The sequence below is a fragment of the Patagioenas fasciata genome, chromosome 33 (assembly GCF_037038585.1).
Source record: "Patagioenas fasciata isolate bPatFas1 chromosome 33, bPatFas1.hap1, whole genome shotgun sequence".
Lineage (NCBI taxonomy): Eukaryota > Metazoa > Chordata > Aves > Columbiformes > Columbidae > Patagioenas > Patagioenas fasciata.
The window spans coordinates 718,289-743,657 of NC_092552.1; the positions used below are offsets into that span (position 1 = coordinate 718,289).

The 25,369-nt window shown below is 47.4% G+C and overlaps 2 gene segments (V, D, J or C); both read right to left on the bottom strand.

Annotated features, from left to right (window-relative positions):
• Positions 1-186: 186 nt before the first annotated feature.
• On the bottom strand, positions 187-8,243 carry LOC136114086 (Ig mu chain C region-like). The segment is given in 7 exon segments: positions 187-451; positions 771-895; positions 3,585-3,923; positions 4,218-4,550; positions 5,642-5,971; positions 7,726-8,031; positions 8,237-8,243. Coding segments are annotated over 7 exon segments (1,449 nt in total).
• Positions 8,244-18,284: 10,041 nt separating this feature from the next.
• Positions 18,285-21,396, bottom strand: LOC136114088 (immunoglobulin heavy variable 3-23-like). The segment is given in 2 exon segments: positions 18,285-19,215; positions 19,306-21,396. Coding segments are annotated over 2 exon segments (414 nt in total).
• Positions 21,397-25,369: the final 3,973 nt, after the last annotated feature.

The following is a 25,369-nucleotide window of genomic DNA, read 5'->3' on the forward strand; positions in this document are numbered from 1 at the left end:
TGGAGGATGGAAAATGGAGGGAAGGGAATCAAGATGGAGGATGGAAAATGGAGGGAAGGGAATCAAGATGGAGGATGGAAAATGGAGGGAAGGGGATCAAGATGGAGGATGGAAAATGGAGGGAAGGGGATCAAGATGGAGGATGGAAAATGGCGGGAAGGTCTCAGAGATCTTGAGATGCAAAACGAGAGAAAATGGGGAAATTTTTATTGTGAGGACGGAAAATATTTACAAGGTGAGGAGAGAATTCCGGGAAATTCCCCCCAAATTCTGAAAAGATACAAAAAAATACATTAAAAAATTACAAAAAATATAAAAATTTTCAAAATTACAATAATTACCAATAATTTCAATGAAATTCTGTTACATTCTGATAAATTCCAAAAATTAATTCCAAAAAATTCTGGTGATTTCCGGCAGCGTCTTCGAGTCGGGATTTGGGTTATTTCACCTGGAATTGGGAAAAATAATGGGATTAATTGGTCAATAAGGATTTTGGGGGAAAAATAGGGATTTTGGGGAAAAAATTAGGGGTTTTGGGGAGAAGAAATAGGGAATTTGGGGCAGGATGGGTGAAAATTGGGGCTTTTTGAAAATGGGAGGGGAAAAATAGGGATTTTGTGTGGAAATAAAGGGGTTTGGGGGGCAAAAAATATGAATTTTGGGGAAAAAATACACGGGGTTTTGGGGCAAAAAATGGGGTTTTACGGGGGGAAATGGGGGTTTTGGGCCAGGGGGTTTTTGGGGTGAAACACGGGGGTTTTGGGCACCTTGATGAGGGTGACGGTTGCGCTGTAGAAGAGGCTGAGGATGAAGAGGACGATGAAGGTCGAGGCCGTGGCCCAAAGCTCGTGGAGATCGTCCTGTTCGGCCTCCGTGACATCATCCAAAAGCGCTGTTTTTGGGGGAAAAAACCACAAAAATCGCGAGTTAACACCCTGGGGTACAAAATGGGGACAGACTCAAGCATTTTTGGGCGCAATTTGTGGCATTTTGGGGTCGATTTGGGGCCATATGGTGGCAAAAATAGGAGGAAATTGCGCTTGAGGGCCCAGTTTAGGCCTCAAATTCTGGGGTTTTAGGCCTCAAATTCTGGGGTTTTACCCCCAAAATAATGATTTTTAACCCAAATCTGGTGGTTTCACCACAAAATCTGAGCTGTACGCCCCCCCAAAAATGGGGTTTTTACCCCCAAATCCTGCAGTTTTACCTCAAAATCTGCGATTTCTACACAAAATCTGGGGGGGGTTTATCCACAGAATTTGAGGCGAACGCCCCAAAATGTGGGATTTTTACCCCCCCAAAAAATGATTTTTAACCCCAAATCTGGCGGGTTTAATGCAAAACATGAAGTGCACACCCCCTAAAAATGGGGGGATTTACCTCAAAATCCTGAATTTTTACCTCAAATTCGGCAGTTTTACCCCAAAATCAGGGGAGGTCACATCTCAAAATCCAGGATTTGTACCCAAAATTTGGGACATTTTGCTCCCAAATTTGGGACATTTTACCCCCAAATCTGGATTTTTTTAACCTCAAAATCTGGGGTTCATACCCCCCCCCCAATTGAATTATTTTACCCCCCAAATTTGGGGTGTTTTATCCCCAAATTCATGATTTTTACCCCAAATCCAGACCTGCAGCCGCCCCCCCCGCTCCCATTCCTCATCCCCCAGCCCCTAAATCACCGTTTTTAGCCCCAAAAACTCCAGGGGGCTTCCCCCCTTTTCCCGCCAAAATGCTGGTAGTTTCCAGGCCTCGTTTGCAAATTTTGGGCTAAAAATCACAGATTTGGGGGTAAAAATCCCATTTCTTGGGGTGCTTTTGGGGCAAAATTACCAAATTTTGGGGCACAAATTCCCCAAAATGCCGCAAATGCATCAAAACACCCCCAAATTCCCCCCATTTTTAATCAAGAAAATCCCATTTTTTAATTAAAAAAACCAGCCCGGCGTGTGCTGCCCAACCCCCCCAAAGCAAAAATGGGGCGTTTTTTTGATCAAAATTCCATTTTATTGCTTTTTTTTTGTTGTTTTTTTGGTGCTTTGCAGAAAATCCGTTGTGGGTTTTTTTGATTTCCAGAAAATTCGTTGGGTTTTGTCAAAAATTTGGTGCCGTTTTCTACCAAAATCCATCGTGGTGGTCGGAAAATTCATCATTTTTAGAACGTTCGGCGTGTTGGTTGAAAATTCATCACTTTCTCTTCAAATTTGGGGTGGTTTTGGTGAATTGGAGAGTTTTGAAAATTCAAAATTTCAAACATTTCTTGGGGTTTTTTAAGAATTTATCCCATTAAAAAAAAATTACTGTATTTTTAAAAAACTTATTGTATTTTAAAAAAATTTATAGTTTTTTAAAAAATTATTGTATTTTTTTAAAAATTCCTTGTATTTTTTAAAAATTTGTAATTTTTTAAAACTCGTGCGTTTTTCCCAAATCCATTGGATTTTTAAAAAATTAATATATTTAAAAATACTATTTTAAAAAACATTAATATATTTAAAAATATTACTTTTAAATTCATATTTTCAAATTTATAATTACGATTGAAAAATATTTTGGATTGAATACTTTAAAATATTTCTAAATCAGTTTAAAAAATTATTTCAAAATTCACATTTTTGAAATTTAAAATTCAGATTTAAAAATATTCTGAATTTAATACTTTAAAATAGTTTTAAATTAACTTTAAAACTATTTCAAAATTAACATTTTTAAAATTTAAAATTACGATTTAAAAATATTTTGAAATTGATATTTTAAAAGATTTTTGAGCTAATATTCAAAAATATTTGGAAATTAACATTAAAACATATTTTGAAAATAATAGTTAAAAAATCCTCACATTTTGGAAATTAATATTTAAAAATCATCATATTTTTGAAATTAATATTTAAAAAATCCTCACATTTTGGAAATTAATATTTAAAAATCATCATATTTTTGAAATTAATATTTAAAAAATCCTCACATTTTGGAAATTAATATTTAAAAAATCATCATATTTTTGAAATTAATATTTAAAAATCCTCATATTTTTGAAATTAATATTTAAAAAAATCCATTGCATTTTGGAAATTAAGATTTTTAAAATCCATCACATTTTTGAAATTGAAGATTTTTAAACATCCATCCTATTTTGGAATTAACATTTTAAAAATCCCACCGTATTTTGGAAATTCATATTTAAAAAATCCGCCATATTTTGGAAATTCATATTCAAAACCCCGCCATATCTCGGAAATCAACATTAATAAAATCCCACCCCATTTTCGAAATTCACATCTCAAATTCACATTTCAAAAACCCACCAGATTTTTCCAAACCCCACCAAACCTTCACCCACCCCCCACGTTTTCCAAGCACTTCTCAAAAACCCACCGCCGTTTTTCAGAGATCCACCTAAATTTCCCACATCTTTATTAATTTCCCGTTGCCTCCAGCTCCAAACTCCCCATTTCCCTCCCCACCCACCTCCCCGCGCAATTCCACCCGATTTTTTTGGGTTAAAAAACGCCGCGTTCAGTAACAGGCGGCGGCGGAGTCGGCGAGGACGAGCGAGACGTTGACGGCGGCGGCTTTACCGGAGTTCCTATCCACGGATTTTTGGGCGAGGCGCATGGGGAGCCGCTCATGTCCCACCAGACACGTGAAGACATTTCCGGCCCCCCACTCCTCGCTCGCCACCCTCAGGGCGCTGTAGGTGACGTAAGCGCCACCCGGAGCGCCCTGATTGGCCGGGACGGGCGGGAAGGTGACGTAGCGGACAGGATCCAGCGGTTCCCCGTTGCGCAACCAGCGAACCAGCACGTCCTGGGGGTTGAAATCCGTCACCAAACAGGTGACGGTGACGCTTTCGCGCAGCGAAACCTGCTCGGGCGGCGGGGGGAGGACGTAGAGCGAGGGCGCCCGGGCGTCGTGCGCTGGGGGGAAACGAGCAAAATTCAGTCAAATCGGCCAAAAAACGGCAGAATTGCGGACGGTTTCGGCGATTTCGCAAAAACCCGCGTCGGAATTTAATAATTTACTCAAAATTCTGCAAAATATAGCGCGGGGTTGTAAGAATTTTTGTTTAAAATGTTGCAAAACATATTTCGAGATTGAGTCCGTGGTTTTTCAATTTTGCCCAAATCGCACCAATTTCCCCAAATTTCGCACAATTAAATGTTGATGTAATTACCCCGATTTCCCCGAATTTCCCCCCCAAAAAAACTCACCCGGTGTCTTCTGCAGGGTGACCTGCGTGGGGAAGAGCAGCTCGGGGTGGGTGACGTTGCAGGTGTAGACGTCGCCGGCGTCCCATTCGTCGGCGCAGACGCTGGCCACGCCCTCCACCGTGAAGAGCCCGTTGGGTTGGAGGATCTGATTGGATATCTTGGTTTCCAATTGGTCGCCCGATTCCTTCGACCAGGAGATGCCCAATCCGTGGATGGAGGGGAGGTTGAGGACCCGGCACGTCAACTTCGCCGATTGGTCCGTGAAGATGTCGGCGAATCGCGGGGGGATGGCGCGGACGACGATGTCATCGCCGCCGGGATTGGGCGCTTCATCTACAAGAAGACGGGGTGGTTATTTGGGGTGTTTTCCCCCCAAAACGAGGCCCCATTATCCCCAAAACTCGTGGTTGACGTCCCAGATGGGATCCCTTAGAACTGATGCACATTTTGGGTGTTTTCCCCCCAAAACGATGCCCCTTTATCCCCAAAACTCGTGGTTGACGTCCCAGATGGGATCCCTTAGAACTGATGCTCATTTTGGGTGGTTTTCCCCCCAAAACGATGCCCCATTGTCCCCAAAACTCGTGGTTGACGTCCCAGATGGGATCCCTTAGAACTGATGCTCATTTTGGGTGGTTTTCCCCCAAAACGATGCCCCATTGTCCCCAAAACTCGTGGTTGACATCCCAGATGGGATCTCTTAGAACTGATGCTCATTTTGGGTGGTTTTCCCCCAAAACGATGCCCCTTTATCCCCAAAACTCGTGGTTGATGTCCCAGATGGGATCTCTTAGAACTGATGCTCATTTGGGGTGTTTTCCCCCCAAAACGATGCCCCATTGTCCCCAAAACTCGTGGTTGACGTCCCAGATGGGTTCTCTTAGAACTGATGCTCATTTTGGGTGTTTTCCCCCCAAAACGATGCCCCATTGTCCCCAAAACTCGTGGTTGACGTCCCAGATGGGATCTCTTAGAACTGATGCTCATTTTGGGTGGTTTTCCCCCAAAACGATGTCCCATTATCCCCAAAACTCGTGGTTGACGTCCCAGATGGGATCCCTTAGAACTGATGCTCATTTTGGGTGGTTTTCCCCCAAAACGATGTCCCTGTTGTCCCCAAATTATTCCATTGTCCCCAAAACTCATGGTTGATGTCCCAGCTGGGATTCCCCAGAACCATGGGGTGGTTCCCCCCAAAACGACGTCCCCATTGTCCCCAAATTGTCCCATTGTCTCAAAACTCATGGTTGACATCCCAGATGGGATCCCCTAGAACTTTGAGGTGCTTTCTCTCAAAACAACGTCCCCGTTGTCCCCAGATTGTCCCCAAAACTCATGGTTGATGTCCTAGATGGGATCCCCCAGAACTATGAGGTGGTTTCCCCCCAAAACAACGTCCCCATTGTCCCCAAATCGTCACTTACATCCACACTCGATCCCTTTGCTCGTGTTCCTCAACTCGTCCCCGACCTGACACGTGTAGACGCTCCCCGCGTCCCACTCGGCCTCGGTGACACCGGCGCGGCTGGTGGTGACGTAGGCGCCACCCGAGGCCACCGGGGGGTCGGTGGTGACGCCGGTGACGAGGGCGGTGCCGTCGCGGAGCCAACGGATGGCGGCCGGGGGGACGTGGTGGCCCCAGATGTGACACAGGAGGGTGGCGTTGCGGAAGGGACCCTGGAAGTCCTCGCGGGACGGGGGGTAGAGGGTGACGATGGGGACAGAGGGGATGGTGGGGGTGGGGGGAACGGGACCTGTGGGGGACAAAAAGAAAGGGGGTGAGGAGGGGGGTAAGAGGGGGGACAGTGGGGTGACAAGGGAGGGTGACAACGGGGGTGACATGGGGAGGGGACAATGGGACATGACATCAAGGTGTGACATGGGGAGGGGACAATGGGAGGTGACAGCAGGAGGTGACAGGAGGTGGGGACATGGGGACATGACACGGGGAGGTGACGCTGGGATATGACAGGGATGTGACACGGGGAGGTGACACCAGGAGGTGACACTGGGGTGTGACACAAGGATGTGACCCAAGAGGTGACACTAGGACATGACACGGGGGTGGTGACACCAGGAGGTGACACTGGGATGTGACACAAGGATGTGACCCAAGAGGTGACACTAGGACATGACACGGGGGGTGGTGACACCAGGAGGTGACACTGGGGTGTGACACAAGGGTGTGACCCAAGAGGTGACACTAGGACGTGACACGGGGGTGGTGACACCAGGAGGTGACACAGGGAGGTGACAATGGGACATGACACTGAGCTGTGACATGGGGAGGTGACACAGGAGGTGACACCGGGAGGTGACACAGGGAGGTGACACTGGGACGTGACACAGGAACATGACACCGAGATGTGACAATGGGACAGGACACGGGGAGGTGACACCAGGGGGTGACACCAGGTTATAACACCGAGAGGTGACACTGGGAGGTGACAACGGGACAGGACACGGGGAGGTGACACCAGGGGGTGACACCAGGTTATAACACCGAGAGGTGACACTGGGAGGTGACAACGGGACAGGACACGGGGAGGTGACACCAGGGGGTGACACCAGGTTATAACACCGAGAGGTGACACTGGGAGGTGACAACGGGACAGGACACGGGGAGGTGACACCAGGGGGTGACACCAGGTTATAACACCGAGAGGTGACACTGGGAGGTGACAACGGGACAGGACACGGGGAGGTGACACCAGGGGGTGACACCAGGTTATAACACCGAGAGGTGACACTGGGAGGTGACAACGGGACAGGACACGGGGAGGTGACACCAGGGGGTGACACCAGGTTATAACACCAAGAGGTGACACTGGGAGGTGACAACGGGACAGGACACGGGGAGGTGACACCAGGGGGTGACACCAGGTTATAACACCAAGAGGTGACACCGGGAGGTGGCAATGGGACAGGACACGGGGAGGTGACACCAGGGGGTGACACCAGGTTATAACACCAAGAGGTGACACCGGGAGGTGACAACGGGACAGGACACGGGGAGGTGACACCAGGGGGTGACACCAGGTTATAACACCAAGAGGTGACACCGGGAGGTGACAATGGGACAGGACACGGGGAGGTGACACCAGGGGGTGACACCAGGTTATAACACCGAGAGGTGACACTGGGAGGTGACAACGGGACAGGACACGGGGAGGTGACACCAGGGGGTGACACCAGGTTATAACACCGAGAGGTGACACTGGGAGGTGACAACGGGACAGGACACGGGGAGGTGACACCAGGGGGTGACACCAGGATATAACACCAAGAGGTGACACTGGGAGGTGACAATGGGACAGGACACAGGGAGGTGACACCAGGGGGTGACACCAGGTTATAACACCGAGAGGTGACACTGGGACATGACATGGGGAGGTGACACCAGGGGGTGACACCAGGATATAACACCAAGAGGTGACACCGGGAGGTGACAATGGGACAGGACACGGGGAGGTGACACCGGAGGTGCCACTGGATGCCACTCACTCACCGTGATTGGTCACCTGGACGCTCCGTGTCCCCCCGGGGTGACGCGCGGTGCAGACGAAGGGCTGCTGCGCCTTCCCCTCCAGCAGGGGGCGCACCAGGTGGGACACGGCGCCGGTGACGCCGCGGGTGACGGTGACGCTGCGGTGGGTGGTGACACCGGCGGTGACGGCACCGGTGACGTTGCTGCTCCAGGCGAAGGTGACGGCGTCGGGGACGAAGTCCAGGGCCAGACAGCCCACCGAGTACTGGGTTGGGGACAGGGACGAGCAGGGGGACAGCGGCAGCAGCCAGGGGGCTCTGGTGGAGCCTGGAGGGGGGGAAATGGGGAGAAAACGGGCGGGTTTGGGAAAAACGGGGATAAGAATGATTGGAATGATAGTTTGGGGGGGAAAGGGCCAGTTTGGGGCAAAAAACTCCCCAGTTTTGGTGTAAAATGGCCGAGTATAGACCAGTATGGACCAGTATAAACTGGGACCGGTAACACACCAGTAAGGACCAGTACAGACACGTACAAGCCATTAGGGACCAGTACAGACAAGTCTGAACCAGTAAGGACCAGTACACACCAGGACCAGTACAGAACCAGTACCAGACCAGTACAGACTGGGACCAGTACAGAACCAGTACTGGACCAGTACAGACTGGGACCAGTATAGAACCAGTTCCAGACCAGTACAGACCCAGTACCAGACCAGTACAGACTGGGACCAGTACTGGACCAGTACAGACTGGGACCAGTATAGAACCAGTACCAGACCAGTACAGAGCAGTACCAGACCAATACAGACCAGAACCAGTACACAACAGTATAGAACCAGTACCAGACCAGTACAGAACCAGTACCAGACCAGTACAGACTGGGACCAGTACCAGACAAGCACAGACCAGTACAGAGTAGTACCAGACCAGTACTGGACCAGTACAAACTGGGACCAGTACCAGACAAGCACAGACCAGCACAGAACCAGTACCGGACCAGTACAGACTGGGACCAGTGCCAGACCAGTACTGGCTGCCTCAGACCAGTACGAACCAGTACAGACTGGGACCAGTTCCAGCTGCCCCAGACCAGTACCAGACCAGTATGCACCTGCGCAGACCAGTACAGACCAGTTCCAGCTGCCCCAGACCAGTACCAGACCAGTATGCACCTGCGCAGACCAGTACAGACCAATACCAGACACGTACAGGCCAGTACAGACCAGTAAGAACTGGTCCCACTACCAGACCAGTACCAGACAAGTACAAGCCAGTGCAGACCAGTACGGACCAGTACGAACCAGTAAAGACCAGTACAAACCGGGACCAGTACTGGCTGCCCCAGACCAGTACAGAACCAGTACAAACTTGTATCAGTACTGGACCAGTACCAACTGCCCCTGACCAGTACAGACCAGTACAAACTGGGACCAGCGCCAGCTGCCCGAGACCGGTACGAGACCAGTACTTGACCAGTACAAACCAGTACTGCCCAGTACCAGACTACTCGCCCCATAGCTACCCCTTCAGAACCAGTTTAGACCAGTTTAAACCAGTATAGAGCAGTACAAACTAGGACCAGTACTGGCTGTCCGAGACCGGTACCAGACCAGTACAGCCCAGTACAAACCAGTACTGCCCTATACCGAACCAGTCACCCCATAGCTGCCCCTTCAGAACCAGTTTAAACCAGTACAGACCAGTACAAAATGGGACCAGTACTGGCTGCCCGGGACCAGTACCAGACCAGTACAGCCCAGTACAAACCAGTACTGCCCCATACCGAACCAGTCACCCCATAGCTGCCCCTTCAGAACCAGTTTAAACCAGTACAGACCAGTACAAACTGGGACCAGTACTGGCTGCCCGAGACCAGTACCAGACCAGTACAGCCCAGTACAAACCAGTACTGCCCCATACCGAACCAGTCACCCCATAGCTGCCCCTTCAGAACCAGTTTAAACCAGTACAGACCAGTACAAAATGGGACCAGTACTGGCTGCCCGGGACTGGTACCAGACCAGTACCAGACCAGTACCGGACCAGTACCGGACCAGTATTGGACCAGTACTGCCCACTACCAGACCAGTACTGGACCAGTACAAACCAGTACTGCCCAGGACCAGACCAGTCGCCCCATAGCTACCCCTTCAGAACCAGTTTAGACCAGTTTAAACCAGTACGAACTGTGACCAGTACTGGCTGCCCGAGACCAGTACCAGACCAGTACCAGACCAGTACAAACCAGTACTGCGCAGTACCAACCAGTCACCCCATAGCTGATCCTTCAGAACCAGTTTAGACCAGTACAGACCAGTAAAGTGCAGTAAGAAACAGTACAGCCCAGTACGAGCCCGCTACAGACCAGTACTGCCCAGTACCGGACAAGTACAGGCCAGTACAAACCAGTACGGGCCAGTACTGCCCAGTACAAACCAGTACCGGCCCAGTACTGGACGAGTACCAACCAGTACGGGTCAGTACTGCCCAGTACGAACCAGTACCGGCCCAGTACTGGACCAGTACCAACCAGTACGGGCCAGCACTGCCCAGTACGAACCAGTACCGGCCCAGTACTGGACCAGTACCAACCAGTACGGGCCAGTACTGCCCAGTACGAACCAGTACCGGCCCAGTACTGGACGAGTACCAACCAGTACGGGCCAGTACTGCCCAGTACAAACCAGTACCAGCCCAGTACTGGACCAGTACGGGCCAGTACTGCCCAGTACAAACCAGTACCAGCCCAGTACTGGACCGGTACCAACCAGTACAGGCCAGTACAAACCAGTACAAACCAGTACCAGCCCAGTACTGGACCAGTACCAACCAGTACAGGCCAGTACTGCCCAGTACAAACCAGTACCAGCCCAGTACTGGACCAGTACCAACCAGTACGGGCCAGTACTGCCCAGTACGAACCAGTACCGGCCCAGTACCAACCAGTACAGGCCAGTACTGCCCAGTACGAACCAGTACCGGCCCAGTACTGGACCAGTACCAACCAGTACGGGCCAGTACTGCCCAGTACAAACCAGTACCAGCCCAGTACTGGACCAGTACCAACCAGTACTGCCCAGTACAAACCAGTACCAGCGCAGTACAAACCAGTACAAGCCCAATACGAATCAGTACAGGCCAGTACTGCCCAGTACAAACCAGTACCAGCCCAGTACTGGACCAGTACAAACCAGTACTGCCCAGTACAAACCAGTACCAGCCCAGTACTGGACCAGTACCAACCAGTACGGGCCAGTACTGCCCAGTACGAACCAGTACCGGCCCAGTACTGGACCAGTACCAACCAGTACTGCCCAGTACAAACCAGTACCAGCGCAGTACAAACCAGTACAGGCCAGTACAAACCAGTACAAACCAGTACAAGCCCAATACGAATCAGTACAGACCAGTACTGCCCAGTACAAACCAGTACCAGCCCAGTACTGGACCAGTACAAACCAGTACTGCCCAGTACAAACCAGTACCAGCCCAGTACTGGACCAGTACAAACCAGTACTGCCCAGTACAAACCAGTACCAGCCCAGTACTGGACCAGTACAAACCAGTACTGCCCAGTACAAACCAGTACCAGCCCAGTACAGGCCAGTACAGACCAGCACAAACCAGTACCAGCCCAGCTGCCCCTTGGGAACCAATTAATCCCCCTAATTACTCTAATTAGTGACCCCACACCTGTGAACCAGCCCTAATTAAGCCCCTAATTAGCGCTGCTCATTAACACCCAACTGCCCCTCACTCGACTCCAAATCTCGTTAAAATCCCGTTAACAAAAACCCCAAAATTCATTAAATCCCTAAAATAATTAATTAAATCCCCCCAATTAATTAGTTAAACCACTCACCGGATGCCAAAAACCGAATTAATTGCCCCGGGGGTAATTAGCGGGGGTAAAAAGCCCCTGGGGGTAATTAATAGGGTCTTGGTAATGGGTTCTTGATAAGGGTTGAAAAGCCTAATTAATTAGATTAATTGGACTAACAGATGTATTAATTAAATTAATTGGACTAATATTTTAGATTAATACAACTAATAAATGTATTAATTAGGTTAAGTAGGTAAATAGATTAATTAGATTAATAGTGCTAATATATTATATTAATTGGGCTAATAAATAGATTAGATTAATTGCAATAATCATGTTAATATCAATATATTAAGATATCGATATCAATACCTATTAGTTAATATATATTGATTAATATATTAATATATAATGTAATATAAAATATATATAAATTGTATATTATTTTATAATATATTATGTTATATTATTTATATTTATTATTTATTATTTATATTAAATATATTATATATAACTTAATATAAATTAATATATTAGTATAGTAAGGATTATATTATATTATATTATATTATATTATATTATATTATATTATATTATATTATATTATATTATATTATATTATATTATATTATATTATACATAATAATATATAAGATGATGTAAGATATATAAGATGATATATAATACAATATATAATATAATATATATAATATAAGATATAAGATATAAGATATAAGATATAAGATAAAAGATATATGATATATATTATATAATATATAATATATAATATATAATATATAATATATAATATATAATATATAATATATAATATATAATATATATAATATATATAATATATAATATATAATATATAATATATAATATATAATATATAATATATAATATATAATATATAACATATATTTATTAATAAATCAATATCAAGAATGTTCAAATACAATTTAATCTATTAAAAACCATCAATATTTTTAAAAGTTAATTTCCCATTTGTTAAAAATCTCTAAATATTTTTAATTTGATATTTTTATCTATTAAACTACATCGAGATTTAATCGAAAACCTATTTAATCGATCCGATACGATCGATTTTTCAAGGGCATTTTTTCAGCCGCATCGAGAAATTTCTCAAGAACTTCGGGCTGAAAAATTGCCCAAAACTGCCTGAATTCACCCCAAATTGGCCGTTTTCCCCCTCACTTACTAAAAAAAGGTGTTTTTCCCCCAAACCAGGTGCTGTTTTCAACCGGTTTAATTCGCTTGATTTTTAATGCAAAAAAGGGGGAATTGGGGCAAAAAAAGCCACTTCTCCTTTCTTGTTGTTTTCGAAACCGAAATCGGGTTATTTTGGGCAATTTTGGGCTGAAAAGCACCCAAGCGGAGCAGCCACCTGTGGGCTGAAAATCGGCCATTTTGGGGCTGAAAATAACAACTTTTAATCTAATTTCTTTATATTTTTCGACCTTTGGGTCGTTGCGAATTTTGCGGCTCTAATGGCCCAAAAAATCGGCCAAAAATGGGTATTTTTGTGATTATTTTATCACAATATCCACGGCAAATAATTCAATTTTTGGTGTCGCGCTGTAATTTTGACTTAAAATTTCGAGTATCTTTGCTTAAAATAAATTTATGGTAAATTGGGGGGGGGGAAATTTATATATAATTCACAAAAATGGGCCAAAAAGGGCAAAAATATTCATCAAATCCCCGATTAAAATTTAACGTTCGTTTGATTGATCGTTAATGAGAAAAGAGATGAATTTGGGGGGAAAATGAATTCTAATTTTTGTTTCAATTAATGAATGAATTAATTAATCGGCATTGCCAAAAAACCTTTAATCCACCCCGAAAATATCATGAAAATGAAGATTTTTTTAAAGTTGAGACTAAATTTCCACAAATTCCACCAAAAGCCCCCAAAATGCCGAATTTTCAAGAAAAATTGGGATAAAAACGACAAAATTCCACCAAATTCACAGCGACCAAAATTCAGAGATTTTCACCAGCAAATTTACCTCAAAATGCCCCAAAAAATAAAGGAGAAATGACCTAAAATTCAATTTTTCAGCCTCAATTTTCGCCCGTCTTTTCAAGTTGGATTTTTCATTCAAATCTCATTATTTTTAAGCAAAATCGGACATTTTGTCCCCAAATTTCACACTTTTTAAAGAAAACTCCCTAAAAATGCCCAACTTAGGGGCTTTTTGACCATTTTTGCAGCCAAATTACCCCCAGATTTCTTTTTTTATTCACAATAAAATGAACTTTTTTCCTGAATTCTGCCATAAAAACTCTAAAAAAATCACTTTTTGGCCCATTTTTGATCAACAAATCACTTCTAAATTATTATTTTGCCCTGGAAAATACCTAAAAATTGAACTTTTATGACTTACAAACCACCAAAATTTATGACTTACAAACCACCTATAAATTATTTTGTTCCAAGAAAAAGACCCTAAAATCAACATTTTTTGCCCAGATCTACCATTAAATCGCTCTAAAACAGACCCTAAAATCAACATTTTTGCCCAAATCTGCCATTAAATTGCCCTAAAACAGACCCTGAAGTCCACATTTTTGCCCAAATCTACCATTAAATCGCCCTAAAACAGACCCTAAAATCCACATTTTTGCCCAAATCTACCATTAAATCGCCCTAAAACAGACCCTAAAATCAACATTTTTGCCCCAAATCTCCCATTTTACCCCTTACAGATGAATTTTCTCCTTAAAAAAAGACCCTAAAATCGACTCTTTTTCTACCCAAATCTGCCACCAAGTCCCCTTCGGGTGAATTTTCCCCCTCAAATAAACCCCCAAATCGCCTTTTTGACCCATTTTTGACCATCAAATCCCCTCAAATAGTCGCCCAAAATCATCTTTTTCGCCTCTAAACGGCCATTTCCCCCAAAAAATGCCCTAAAACGCGACGTTTTGCCCCAAACCGCGACATTTTGCCCCAGACCCGCCATTTTTCCCGCCCCCAGGGCCATTTGGGCCGTTAAAGGTCGGGGCGGGGGGCTGAGTCTTCCCGCCCAAATTTTGGGGTGAAAATGACCCAAATTGGTCCCCGAGGTGACCGAGGGGGTCGAGGACTCACCGGAGGAGACGGTGACGATGGTTCCGGCGCCCCAATCATCGATGTTACCAGCAGCACCGTGGTCCCAAAACCACCTCTTTTCGTACAAAAACTACGTCTCGGGGGGGCGTCAAATACGTTCAGGCACCTGCAGTTAAAAACAGACCAAAAATAAGCGGGGTTTGTGGTTTTTGTGCTTTTTCGGACTGATTTTGACCCAAAATTGCCGGCGTGGGAAGTGGCGTGACTGGATTTGGGTTGAAACTGGGCCCGAAGGGGCAAAACGTGATAGGATTTGGGTGAAAATTGGCTCAAAGAGGCAAAAAAAGTGCCAAGATTTGGATCAAAACTGGATGGAAGAGACAAAGTGGGCCCAGATTTAGGTCAAAATTGGCCCAAAGAGGCAAAACATGACAGGATTTGGGTCAAAATTGGCCCAAAGAGGCAAAACATGACAGGATTTGGGTCAAAATTGGCTCAGTGGGGTAAAATAATGACAGGATTTGGGTCAAAATTGGCCTGAAGAGGCAAAACATGACAGGATTTGGGTCAAAACTGAGACCAAAGAGGCAAAACGTGCTCAGATTTGGGTCAAAACTGAGCTCAAAGAGGCAAAGTGTGGTCAGATTTGGGTCAAAATTGGCCCAGAGAGGCAAAGCGTGGTCAGATTTGGGTCAAAATTGGCTCAAAGAAGCAAAACGTGCTCAGATTTGGGTCAAAACTGAGCCCAAAGAGGCAAAATATGCTCAGATTTGGGTCAAAATTGGCCCAAAGAGGCAAAATGTGCCCAGATTTGGGTCAAAACTGGATGGAAGAGCCAAAGTGGGCCCAGATTTGGGTCAAAATTGGGCCCGAAGAGACAAAACTTGCCAGGATTTTGGTTCAAAATTGGCCATAAAGGTGAAACTTGCCCAGATTTGGGTTGAAATTGGCCCGAAGAGCCAAGGCGGGCGCAGATTTGGGTTGAAATCGGGCCCAAAGAGGCAAAACATGCCCAGATTTGGATCGAAATTGGCCCGAAGAGGCAACATGAGTACAGATTTGGGTTGAAATTGGGCCCGAACAGGCAAAACTTGCTGGGATTTGGTTCGAAATTGGCCATAAAGGGTGAAAGTGCCCGGATTTGGGTGAGAAAGGGCCACAAAGGGCAAAACAACCGCAGGGCTGACGCAAAAGTAGCACAAACGGGTAAAACCTGCCCAAATTTAGGGCAGGAAGGGTTGAGGTTTTTGTCACCGCTTGTGTCACCGTGATAATCAGCACCAGCACCACCAGTACCAGCACCCACGGTGACACAGGGTGACACAAAATCCCCCTCCCATAAAAACGCCCCCAAAATGACCCAAATCGCCTCAGAATTGTGGTGAAAATGGGCGCGGAGGCAAAAGCGTCCCTGGGGCTGCTGGAAATGAGGCAAAGAGGCAGAACATACCCAGATTTGGGGTGAAATTGGCTCAAAGAGGCAAAGCATGACAGGATTTGGGTCAAAATTGGGCCCAATGAGGCAAAACATGACAGGATTTGGGTCAAAATTGGGCCCAATGAGGCAAAACATGACAGGATTTGGGTCAAAATTGGGCCAAAGAGGCAAAACATGACAGGATTTGGGTCAAAATTGGGCCCAAAGAGGCAAAACATGACAGGATTTGGGTCAAAATTGGGCCCAAAGAAGCAAAACATGACAGGATTTGGGTCAAAATTGGGCCCAAAGAGGCAAAACATGACAGGATTTGGGTCAAAATTGGGCCCAAAGAAGCAAAACATGACAGGATTTGGGTCAAAATTGGCCCAAAGAGGCAAAACATGACAGGATTTGGGTCGAAATTGGCCCAAAGAGGCAAAACATGACAGGATTTGGATCAAAACTGGGCCCAAAGAGGCAAAATATGACAGGATTTGGGTCAAAATTGGGGCCAAAGAGGGAAAACATGACAGGATTTGGGTCAAAATTGGGACCCAAAGAGGTAAAACATGACAGAATTTGGGTCAAAACTGGGCCCAAAGAGGCAAAATGTGCCCAGATTTGGGTCAAAATTGGCTCAAAGAGGCAAAACATGACAGGATTTGGGTCAAAATTGGACCAAAGAGGCAAAACATGACAGGATTTGGGTCAAAATTGGGACCCAAAGAGGTAAAACATGACAGGATTTGGGTCAAAACTGGGCCCAAAGAGGCAAAATGTGCCCAGATTTGGGTCAAAATTGGTCCAAAGATGCAAAACATGACAGGATTTGGGTCAAAATTGGGCCCAAAGAAGCAAAACATGACAGGATTTGGGTCAAAATTGGCCCAAAGAAGCAAAGCATGACAGGATTTGGGTTGAAATTGGCCCAATTGGGCAAAATGTGTCAAGATTTGGATCAAAAGTGGATGGAAGAGCCGAAGTGGGCCCAGATTTGGGTCAAAACTGAGCCCAAAGAGGCAAAACTTGCCCAGATTTGGGTCAAAGTGGCCCAAAGATGGAAAGAATCCGCTGATACGGGTCCAAGTCACCAAAATAAGATTAAAACATCCCCGGGTTTGCCGCAAAATTGCCAATAAAGGGTTAAACATCTCCATGTTCGCTGTGAAATGGTGGTGAGGGGAAAAGCGTCTCTATTTTGGGTGAGAAAAGGGGAAGAGGGAACAAGGCAACGAGCGGAGTTTTTGTCACCGCTTGTGTCACCGTGATAATCAGCACCAGCACCCCAAGCAGTACCAGCACCCACGGTGACACAGGGTGACACAAAATCCCCCGCCCATAAAAACGCCCCCAAAATGACCCAAATTGCCTCAGAATTGCCCTGAAAACGGGCGCGGAGGCAAAAGCGTCCCCGGGGCTGCTGGAAATGGCCGTAAGGAACCAATATCCCCATTTTTAGTGGGAAAAAGGGTTGGAAATGGAAATTTCACCTCAGTTTTGATGAAATAAATGGTGTTGGAGGATAAAGAATTGGAGCAAAGAGTAAAACTGGGCTCAGGTTTGGGGTAAATTTGGCCCAAAGAATCAACTCATGCCTGGATTTGGGTTGAAACTGGGCCTGAAGAGGCGAAACAACCCTAGATTTGGGTCTAAATTGGCCCAAAGATCCAACACGTGATTAAAGTTGTGGTAAAATTGGTCATAAAGGATCAAACGTGCCCCAATTTGGGATGAAATTGGCCCAAAGAAGCAACGTGTGCCTGGATTTGGGTTGAAACTGGGCCCGAAGAAGCAAAACGTGCCAAGATTTGGGTCAGATTTGGCCCGAAGAAGCAAAACGTGCTCAGATGTTGGACTTAATTGTCCAAAATGACCAAGTTGGGCCTAGATTTGGGTTGAGACTGGGCCCAAAGGGTCCAAGTGTGTGGAGATCCGGGTCAAAAGTGGCTCGAAGAGGCAAAACGCCCAGATTTGGGTCAAAATTGACATGAAGTGCCAACATGTGCCCAGATTTGGGTCAAAACTCGGCCCAAAGGGGCAAAACATGCCCAGTTTTTGGGTCAAAATTGGCCCGAAGAGCTGATGTGTGCTTAGATCTGGGTCTAAACCGGCAATAAAGAGTGAAACGTGCCAAGATTTGGTTCTAAATAGGCCCAAAGGGCCAACGTGTGAGTAGATTTGGGCCAAAATAGACCTGAACACCCAACGTGTGCCAAGATTTGGGTCAAAATAGGCCCAAAGGGCCAACGTGTGCCCAGATTTGGATCAAAATAGGCCCAAAGGGCCAACAGGTGCCAAGATTTGGGTCAAAATAGGCCCAAAGGGCCAACGTGTGCCAAGATTTGGGTCAAAATAGGCCCAAAGGGCCAACGTGTGCCCAGATTTGGGTCAAAATAGGCCCAAAGGGCCAACGTGTGCCCAGATTTGGGTCAAAATAGGCCCAAAGGGCCAACGTGTGCCCAGATTTGGGTCAAAATAGGCCCAAAGGGCCAACGTGTGCCCAGATTTGGGTCAAAATAGGCCCAAACACCCAATGTCTGACTAGATTTGGGTTGAGACTAGGCCTGAAGACGCAAAACACGCCCAGATTTAGGCCAAACATGCCTGGCTTTGGGTTAATCTTGGCCCAAAGCCCCAAGTGTCAAGATTTGCGTCGAGATCAGTCGGAAAAGGTAAAACATCCCCCGATTTCGCTTCGAAATCCACCTCGGCGGGGAGGTTCTTTGTGGTGCCTCTTGGTCGCTCTAGGCCGCTTGGCCGCCCTTGGTCGCTCTAGGCCGCCCTTGGTCGCTCTAGGCCGCTCGGCCATGGCCAAGAGCTTGGTGTTGTCAACGTTGGGAGGTTTTTGTGCGGCCGCGGAGGAGATTGGCGCCGCCGTGAGCACTTTTGGCGCAGTAATAAGTGGCCGTGTCCTCGGCCTTGAGGCTGTTCAGCTGCAGCGTCACCGTGCTCTGGCCGTTGTCCCTCGAGATGGTGGCCCGGCCCTGGACCGATGGCCCGTACCTGGTGGTACCACCACCGCTGTAAATACCCGCGACCCACTCGAGGCCGGCGTTGGGCGCCTGTCGTGCCCAAACCATGTCGTAACTGCTGAAGGTGAAGCCCGAGGCCTTGCAAACGAGTCGCACGGACCCCCCGGGGGACACGAGGCCGCCCCCGGACTCCACCAATTCAACGGCCGCCTGGAGACCTGCGACAAGAAGAGAAACGTCAATTAAAACGGCGAGAAACCGCCAAGTTTGGCCTCAAAACCCACCCGCCACGAGGGTTTCGGGCCTACCCGGCAGGGCGGCGAGGACGAGCAAGATGGCGGAGGCCAACTGGATGCCCATGGTGCCGATGGCGAAGGTGCCACCATGGTGGGAGCCGGCGGGTCTTATAGGCCAAAATTTGCATCGATTTGCATCAACGCCGCCCCCTCCCGCCTGTTAATTGCGCTCGTTAGGGCGTTAATTGTGCGAGGGGGGGTTGTGTAGGTTTAATAGCAGGTGTGCAATTAATTAATGAAGCGTGAGGTCTTTGGGGGATTAACAGGGGATGTGCACGAAATTAATCGATTTTTAGTAAATTAATCACAGATGTGCTCTAAATTAATTAATTACAAGTTCTTGGGTGTATTATTCACAGATGCACACTAAATTAATTAATTACAAGGTTATAATTACAAGGTTGCAATTAAATGCAAGGTCCCTGGGGAATTAATTGTAGATTTGCACTAAATTAATTAATTGCGAGGTCTCCGGGAAATTAATCCCAGATGCGCAGGGAATTAATTAATTTTTAGGTCTCTCCGGTGAATTAATGGCGGATGAACGGTAAATTAATTAATTACAAGGCTTCTGGTGAATTAATCATTAAATTAATTAATTGCAAGTTCTGTGCAGTGAATTAATCACAGGTGTCCACTAAATTAATTAATTTTAAGTCTTCTCCGCTGAATTAATCGCGGATGTCGGGGCAATTAATTAATTACAAAGTCTCCAGGGAATTAATCGCAGGTGTGCGCTAAATTAATGAATTAATTGCAACTTCTCTCCAGTCAACTAATTGCAGGTGGGCATTAAATTAATTATTAAGTCTCTCCAGGGAATTAATCACAGATGTGCACGAAATTGATTAATTACGAGGTGTCCCCGGAGAATTAATCGCAGGCGCGCGCTAAATTAATTAATCGCGAGGTCTCCGGGGGATTTGTTGTGTAATTAATTAATTGCCTTATCACAGATAGAGGAATTAATGAATTGCAAGTTCGCATCGTTTATTTGCGGTGAATTATTTAATTGCCAGGGCCCGTATTTTTTAATTACATTGGATTAATTAATTGCAACCCCCGCACCCTTGTGTTTTATTATTAATTGCACTGAAGTAATTAATTGCAAGGTCTTTATCACAGATGTGCATTGAATTAATTAATTACAACCTCTGTAGCGTGGCCTTATATATTTTTATATCTAATTAATTAATTGCACTGAATCGCGTTGAAATTAATTAATTACACGCTCCGAAGTGCCCTTTAATTCTTTTATAGTGAATTAATTAATTGCAATCTCTGCCGTGCCCTAATAATTTAATTACACTGATTAATTTAATAGCATTCGCAGCATAGCCCTGATTTTTAATTCCACTGAATTAATTAATTGCAATCACTCCCGAGCCCTTATTATTTAATTACATTGATTAATTTAATTGCCATCTCCACAGCGCCCTAATAATTTAATTACACCGATTAATTTAATTACAATCCCCGCAGCCCCTTGACCACTTAATTACCCTGAATTAATTAATCGCAGTCACTGCAGAGCCCTCATCACTTAATTACACCGATTAATTTAATTGCAATACAACATTTAATTGACATTTAACATTTAATTACTTCTCGGGGCTTCATTATTTATTAACCCCTTTATTCATTATTAATAATCCATTTATTTCTTACTATTAATCCACGTATTAAATATTAATCACCCATTTATTAATTACTAGAATCATTAATTTATCGGTGCCGTCGGCGGCGCCATTTTGGGGCGGAAAAGCCAGAAATGAGCATTTTGGTTCCCGCCTCCTCCTCCCCGCCCCCCAGGTTAACGCCTCCTCCCCTCAGATGAGGATTTGGGGCCAAATAACAGGATTTTGGGCAAAATAATGGGATTTGGGGGCGCAGGGCGGGGGGGACTGGACTCAGGGGGAGGATTTTGAGGGAAAATGTTGGGATTTTGGGCAAAAAAATGGGATTTGGGGATGTAGAACTGGGATTTTCCTCCCAAAATGGAGGGCGGGTGTGGAGGTGGAGGGGATGGGCCCAAGATGGCGGGCGGCAAAATGGAGGGAGGGTCTCAAGATGGCGGAGATCCCAAGATGGAGGAGCTCAAGGCCTAAGGATCCATTGGGATCCTCCATCTTGTGACCCTCACTCCATCTTGGGACCCTCCCTCCATCTTGTGACCCTCCCTCCATTTTGGGACCTTCCCTCCATTTTGGGACCCTTCGGCCATCTTGTGAGCCTCCCTTTCAAGATCTCCCCTCCATCTTCAGACCCTCCCTCCATTTTGGCCTCCGCCATTTTGAGGCCCTCCCGCCATGTTGTGATCCTCCACCTGGTGACCCTCCCTCCATCTTGAGACCCTCCGTCTTCAGCTCTTCCCTCCATCTTGAGCTCCTCCATCTTGAGACCCTACCTCCATCTTGAGTTCTTCCATCTCGAGACCCTTCCACCATTTTGAGCTCCTCCATCTTGAGACCCTTCCACCATCTTGAGTTCTTCCATCTTGAGACCCTTCCACCATCTTGAGACCCTTCCACCATCTTGAGTTCCTCCATCTTGAGACCCTTCCACCATCTTGAGTTCCTCCATCTTGAGACCCTTCCACCATCTTGAGTTCTTCCATCTTGAGACCCTTCCACCATCTTTAGACCCTTCCACCATCTTGAGTTCCTCCATCTTTAGACCTTTCCCCCATTTTGAGACCCTCCCTCCATCTTGAGTTCCTCCATCTTGAGACCCTTCCACCATCTTGAGTTCTTCCATCTTGAGACCCTTCCTCCATCTTGAGACCCTTGCACCATTTTGAGTTCTTCCATCTTGAGACCCTTCCTCCATCTTTAGACCCTTGCACCATCTTGAGTTCTTCCATCTTGAGACCCTCCCTCCATCTTGAGCTCCTCCATCTTGAGACCCTTCCACCATCTTGAGTTCCTCCATCTTTAGACCTTTCCACCATTTTGAGACCCTCCCTCCATCTTGAGTTCTTCCATCTTGAGACCCTTCCTCCATCTTGAGACCCTTGCACCATTTTGAGTTCTTCCATCTTGAGACCCTCCCTCCATCTTGAGCTCCTCCATCTTGAGACCCTTCCACCATCTTGACACCCTCCATCTCAAGATCTTCCCTCCATTTTGAGACCCTCGCTCTATTTCAAGACCCTCCATCTCGAGACAATCCCTCCATCTTGAGCTCCTCCATCTTGAGACCCTTTCCCCATCTCGACACCCTCCACCTCAAGACCTTACCTCCATCTTGAGACCTTCCACTTCGTGACCCCCTTCGCCACGCTCTGGGTGCGACAGGCGCCCAACGAGGGGCTCGAGGGGGTCGCGGGTATTAGGAGCGATGGTGGTTACACCGAGTACGCACCATCGCTCCAGGGCCGTGTCCCCACGTCCAGGGACAACACCCAGAGCTGGTGACGCTGCAGCTGAACAACCTCAAGGCCAAGGACACGGCCACTTATCACTGCACCAAAAGTGCTTATGATGGTGCTGATCCTGCTGGTAGGATGGACGTTGGGGCTCAGGACTGCGCTGGGTCCCCAAATCTTCTCTGGACCCCAAACCCGGCCCAGAGCCCGTCCTGGGCCCAGACTGTTGGGCCCGGCCTGGACCCGGTCCTGATCTTGGAGCCATTTTGTGATTCTCCATCTTGAGACCTTTCCACCATCTTGAGCTCCTCCATGTTGAGACCCCTCCTTCCATCTTGAGACCTTCCCTCCATCTTGAGCTCCTGCATCTTGAGACCCCTCCTTCCATTTTGGGACCTTCCCTCCGTCTTGAGACCCCTGCTTCCATTTTGGGACTTTCTCACCATCTTGAGCTCCTCCATGTTGAGACCTCTCCTTCCATCTTGGGACCTTCCCTCCATCTTGAGCTCCTCCATGTTGAGACCCCTCCTTCCATCTTGAGACCTTCCCTCCATCTTCAGTTCCTCCATGTTGAGACCCCTCCTTCCATTTTGGGACCTTCCCTCCATCTTGAGACCCCTGCTTCCATTTTGGGACTTTCTCACCATCTTGAGCTCCTCCATGTTGAGACCCCTCCTTCCATTTTGGGACCTTCCCTCCATCTTGAGCTCCTCCATGTTGAGACCCCTCCTTCCATCTTGAGACGTTTCCACCATCTTGAGCTCCTCCATCTTGACACCCGACATTTCACTATCTTCCCTCCATCTTGAGACCATTTCCTTCCCTTGAGCTCCTCCCTCCATTTTGAGCTCCTCCATCTTCACACTCCTCCGCCACCTTGAGACCCTTGATCTTCAGACCCTTCCGCCATCTTGCCATCCTCCACTTTAAGATCTCCCCTCCATTTTGAGACCCTCCATCTCAAGACCTTCCACTTCAACCCCCTCCCTCCATTTTGCGCTGGGAATCAGGGGACAATTCTGGGGACTTCAGTGCTCGGTGGATTCGTTGGTTTAAGGGGACGTTTCTCTTCTTGTCGCAGGTCTCCAGGCGGCCGTTGAATTGGTGGAGTCCGGGGGCGGCCTCGTGTCCCCCGGGGGGTCCGTGCAACTCGTTTGCAAGGCCTCGGGCTTCACCTTCAGCAGCTACGGCATGGGATGGATGCGACAGGCGCCCAGCGGGGGCTTCGAGTATGTCGCGAGTATTAGCAGCACTGGTAGGAGCACCGGGTCCGCGCCATCGCTCCAGGGCCGTGTCCCCACGTCCGGGGACGACACCCAGAGCTGGTGACGCTGCAGCTGAACCTCAAGGCCAAGGACACGGCCACTTATCACTGCACCAAAAGTGCTTATGGTGGTGGTGCTGATACTGCTGGTAGGATGGATGCTGGTCCTGAGCCCCAGTGTCCCCACACTGGGGCCCCACATCTTCTCTGGACCCCAAACCCGGCCCACAGCCCGTCCTGGGCCCAGACTGTTGGGCCCGGTCTGGACCCGGCCCTGATCTTGGAGCCATTTTGTGATTCTCCATCTTGGGACCTTCCCGCCATCTTGAGCTCCTCCATGTTGAGACCCCTCCTTCCATTTTGGGATCTTCCCTCCATCTTGAGCTCCTCCATCTTGAGACCCCTCCTTCCATTTTGGGATCTTCCCTCCATCTTGAGCTCCTCCATGTTGAGACCCCTCCTTCCATTTTGGGACCTTCCCGCCATCTTGAGACCCCTCCTTCCATTTTGGGACCTTCCCGCCATCTTGAGACCCCTCCATCCATTTTGGGACTTTCTCACCATCTTGAGCTCCTCCATGTTGAGACCCCTCCTTCCATTTTGGGACCTTCCCTCCATCTTGAGCTCCTCCATGTTGAGCCCCCTCCTTCCATTTTGGGACCTTCTCACCATCTTGAGCTCCTCCATGTTGAGACCTCTTCTTCCATCTTGGGACCTTCCCTCCATCTTCAGTTCCTCCATGTTGAGCCCCTTCCTTCCATCTTGAGACCTTCCCTCCATCTTGAGCTCCTCCATGTTGAGCCCCCTCCTTCCATTTTGGGACCTTCCCTCCGTCTTGAGACCCCTGCTTCCATTTTGGGACCTTCCCTCCATCTTGAGCTCCTCCATGTTGAGCCCCCTCCTTCCATTTTGGGACCTTCCCTCCATCTTGAGCTCCTCCATCTTGACACCCTCCAGTATCTTCCCTCCATCTTGAGGCCGTTTCTCTCTCTTCAGCTCCTCCCTCCATCTTGAGCTCCTCCATCTTGAGACCTTCCCAAAGTTTGACCCCCTCCATCTCAAGATCTTCCCTCCATCTCAACACTCTTCCTCCATTTTGAGACCTCCTGTTTCAAGATCTTCCCGCCACGGAGACACCGTCCCTCCATCTTCAGCTCCTCCATCTTGAGACCCTTTGCCACCATGGGACCCTCCATCTCAAGACCTTCCCTCCATTTTGAGGCTCTTCTTCCCTCCTCGGCTCCTCCCTCCATCTTGGCCCCTTCCCTTCCATTTCCACACCCTCCCACCATTTCCTGCTGGGAACTGGGGCTGATGTGGGGACCCAGAGTGGGGACACTGGGGACATGGTGCTGGGCCTGATGCCATCAGCATAACCATAACCAGCACCACCACCAGCACCAGGTTTGGCGCAGTAATAAGTGGCCGTGTCCTCGGCCTTGAGG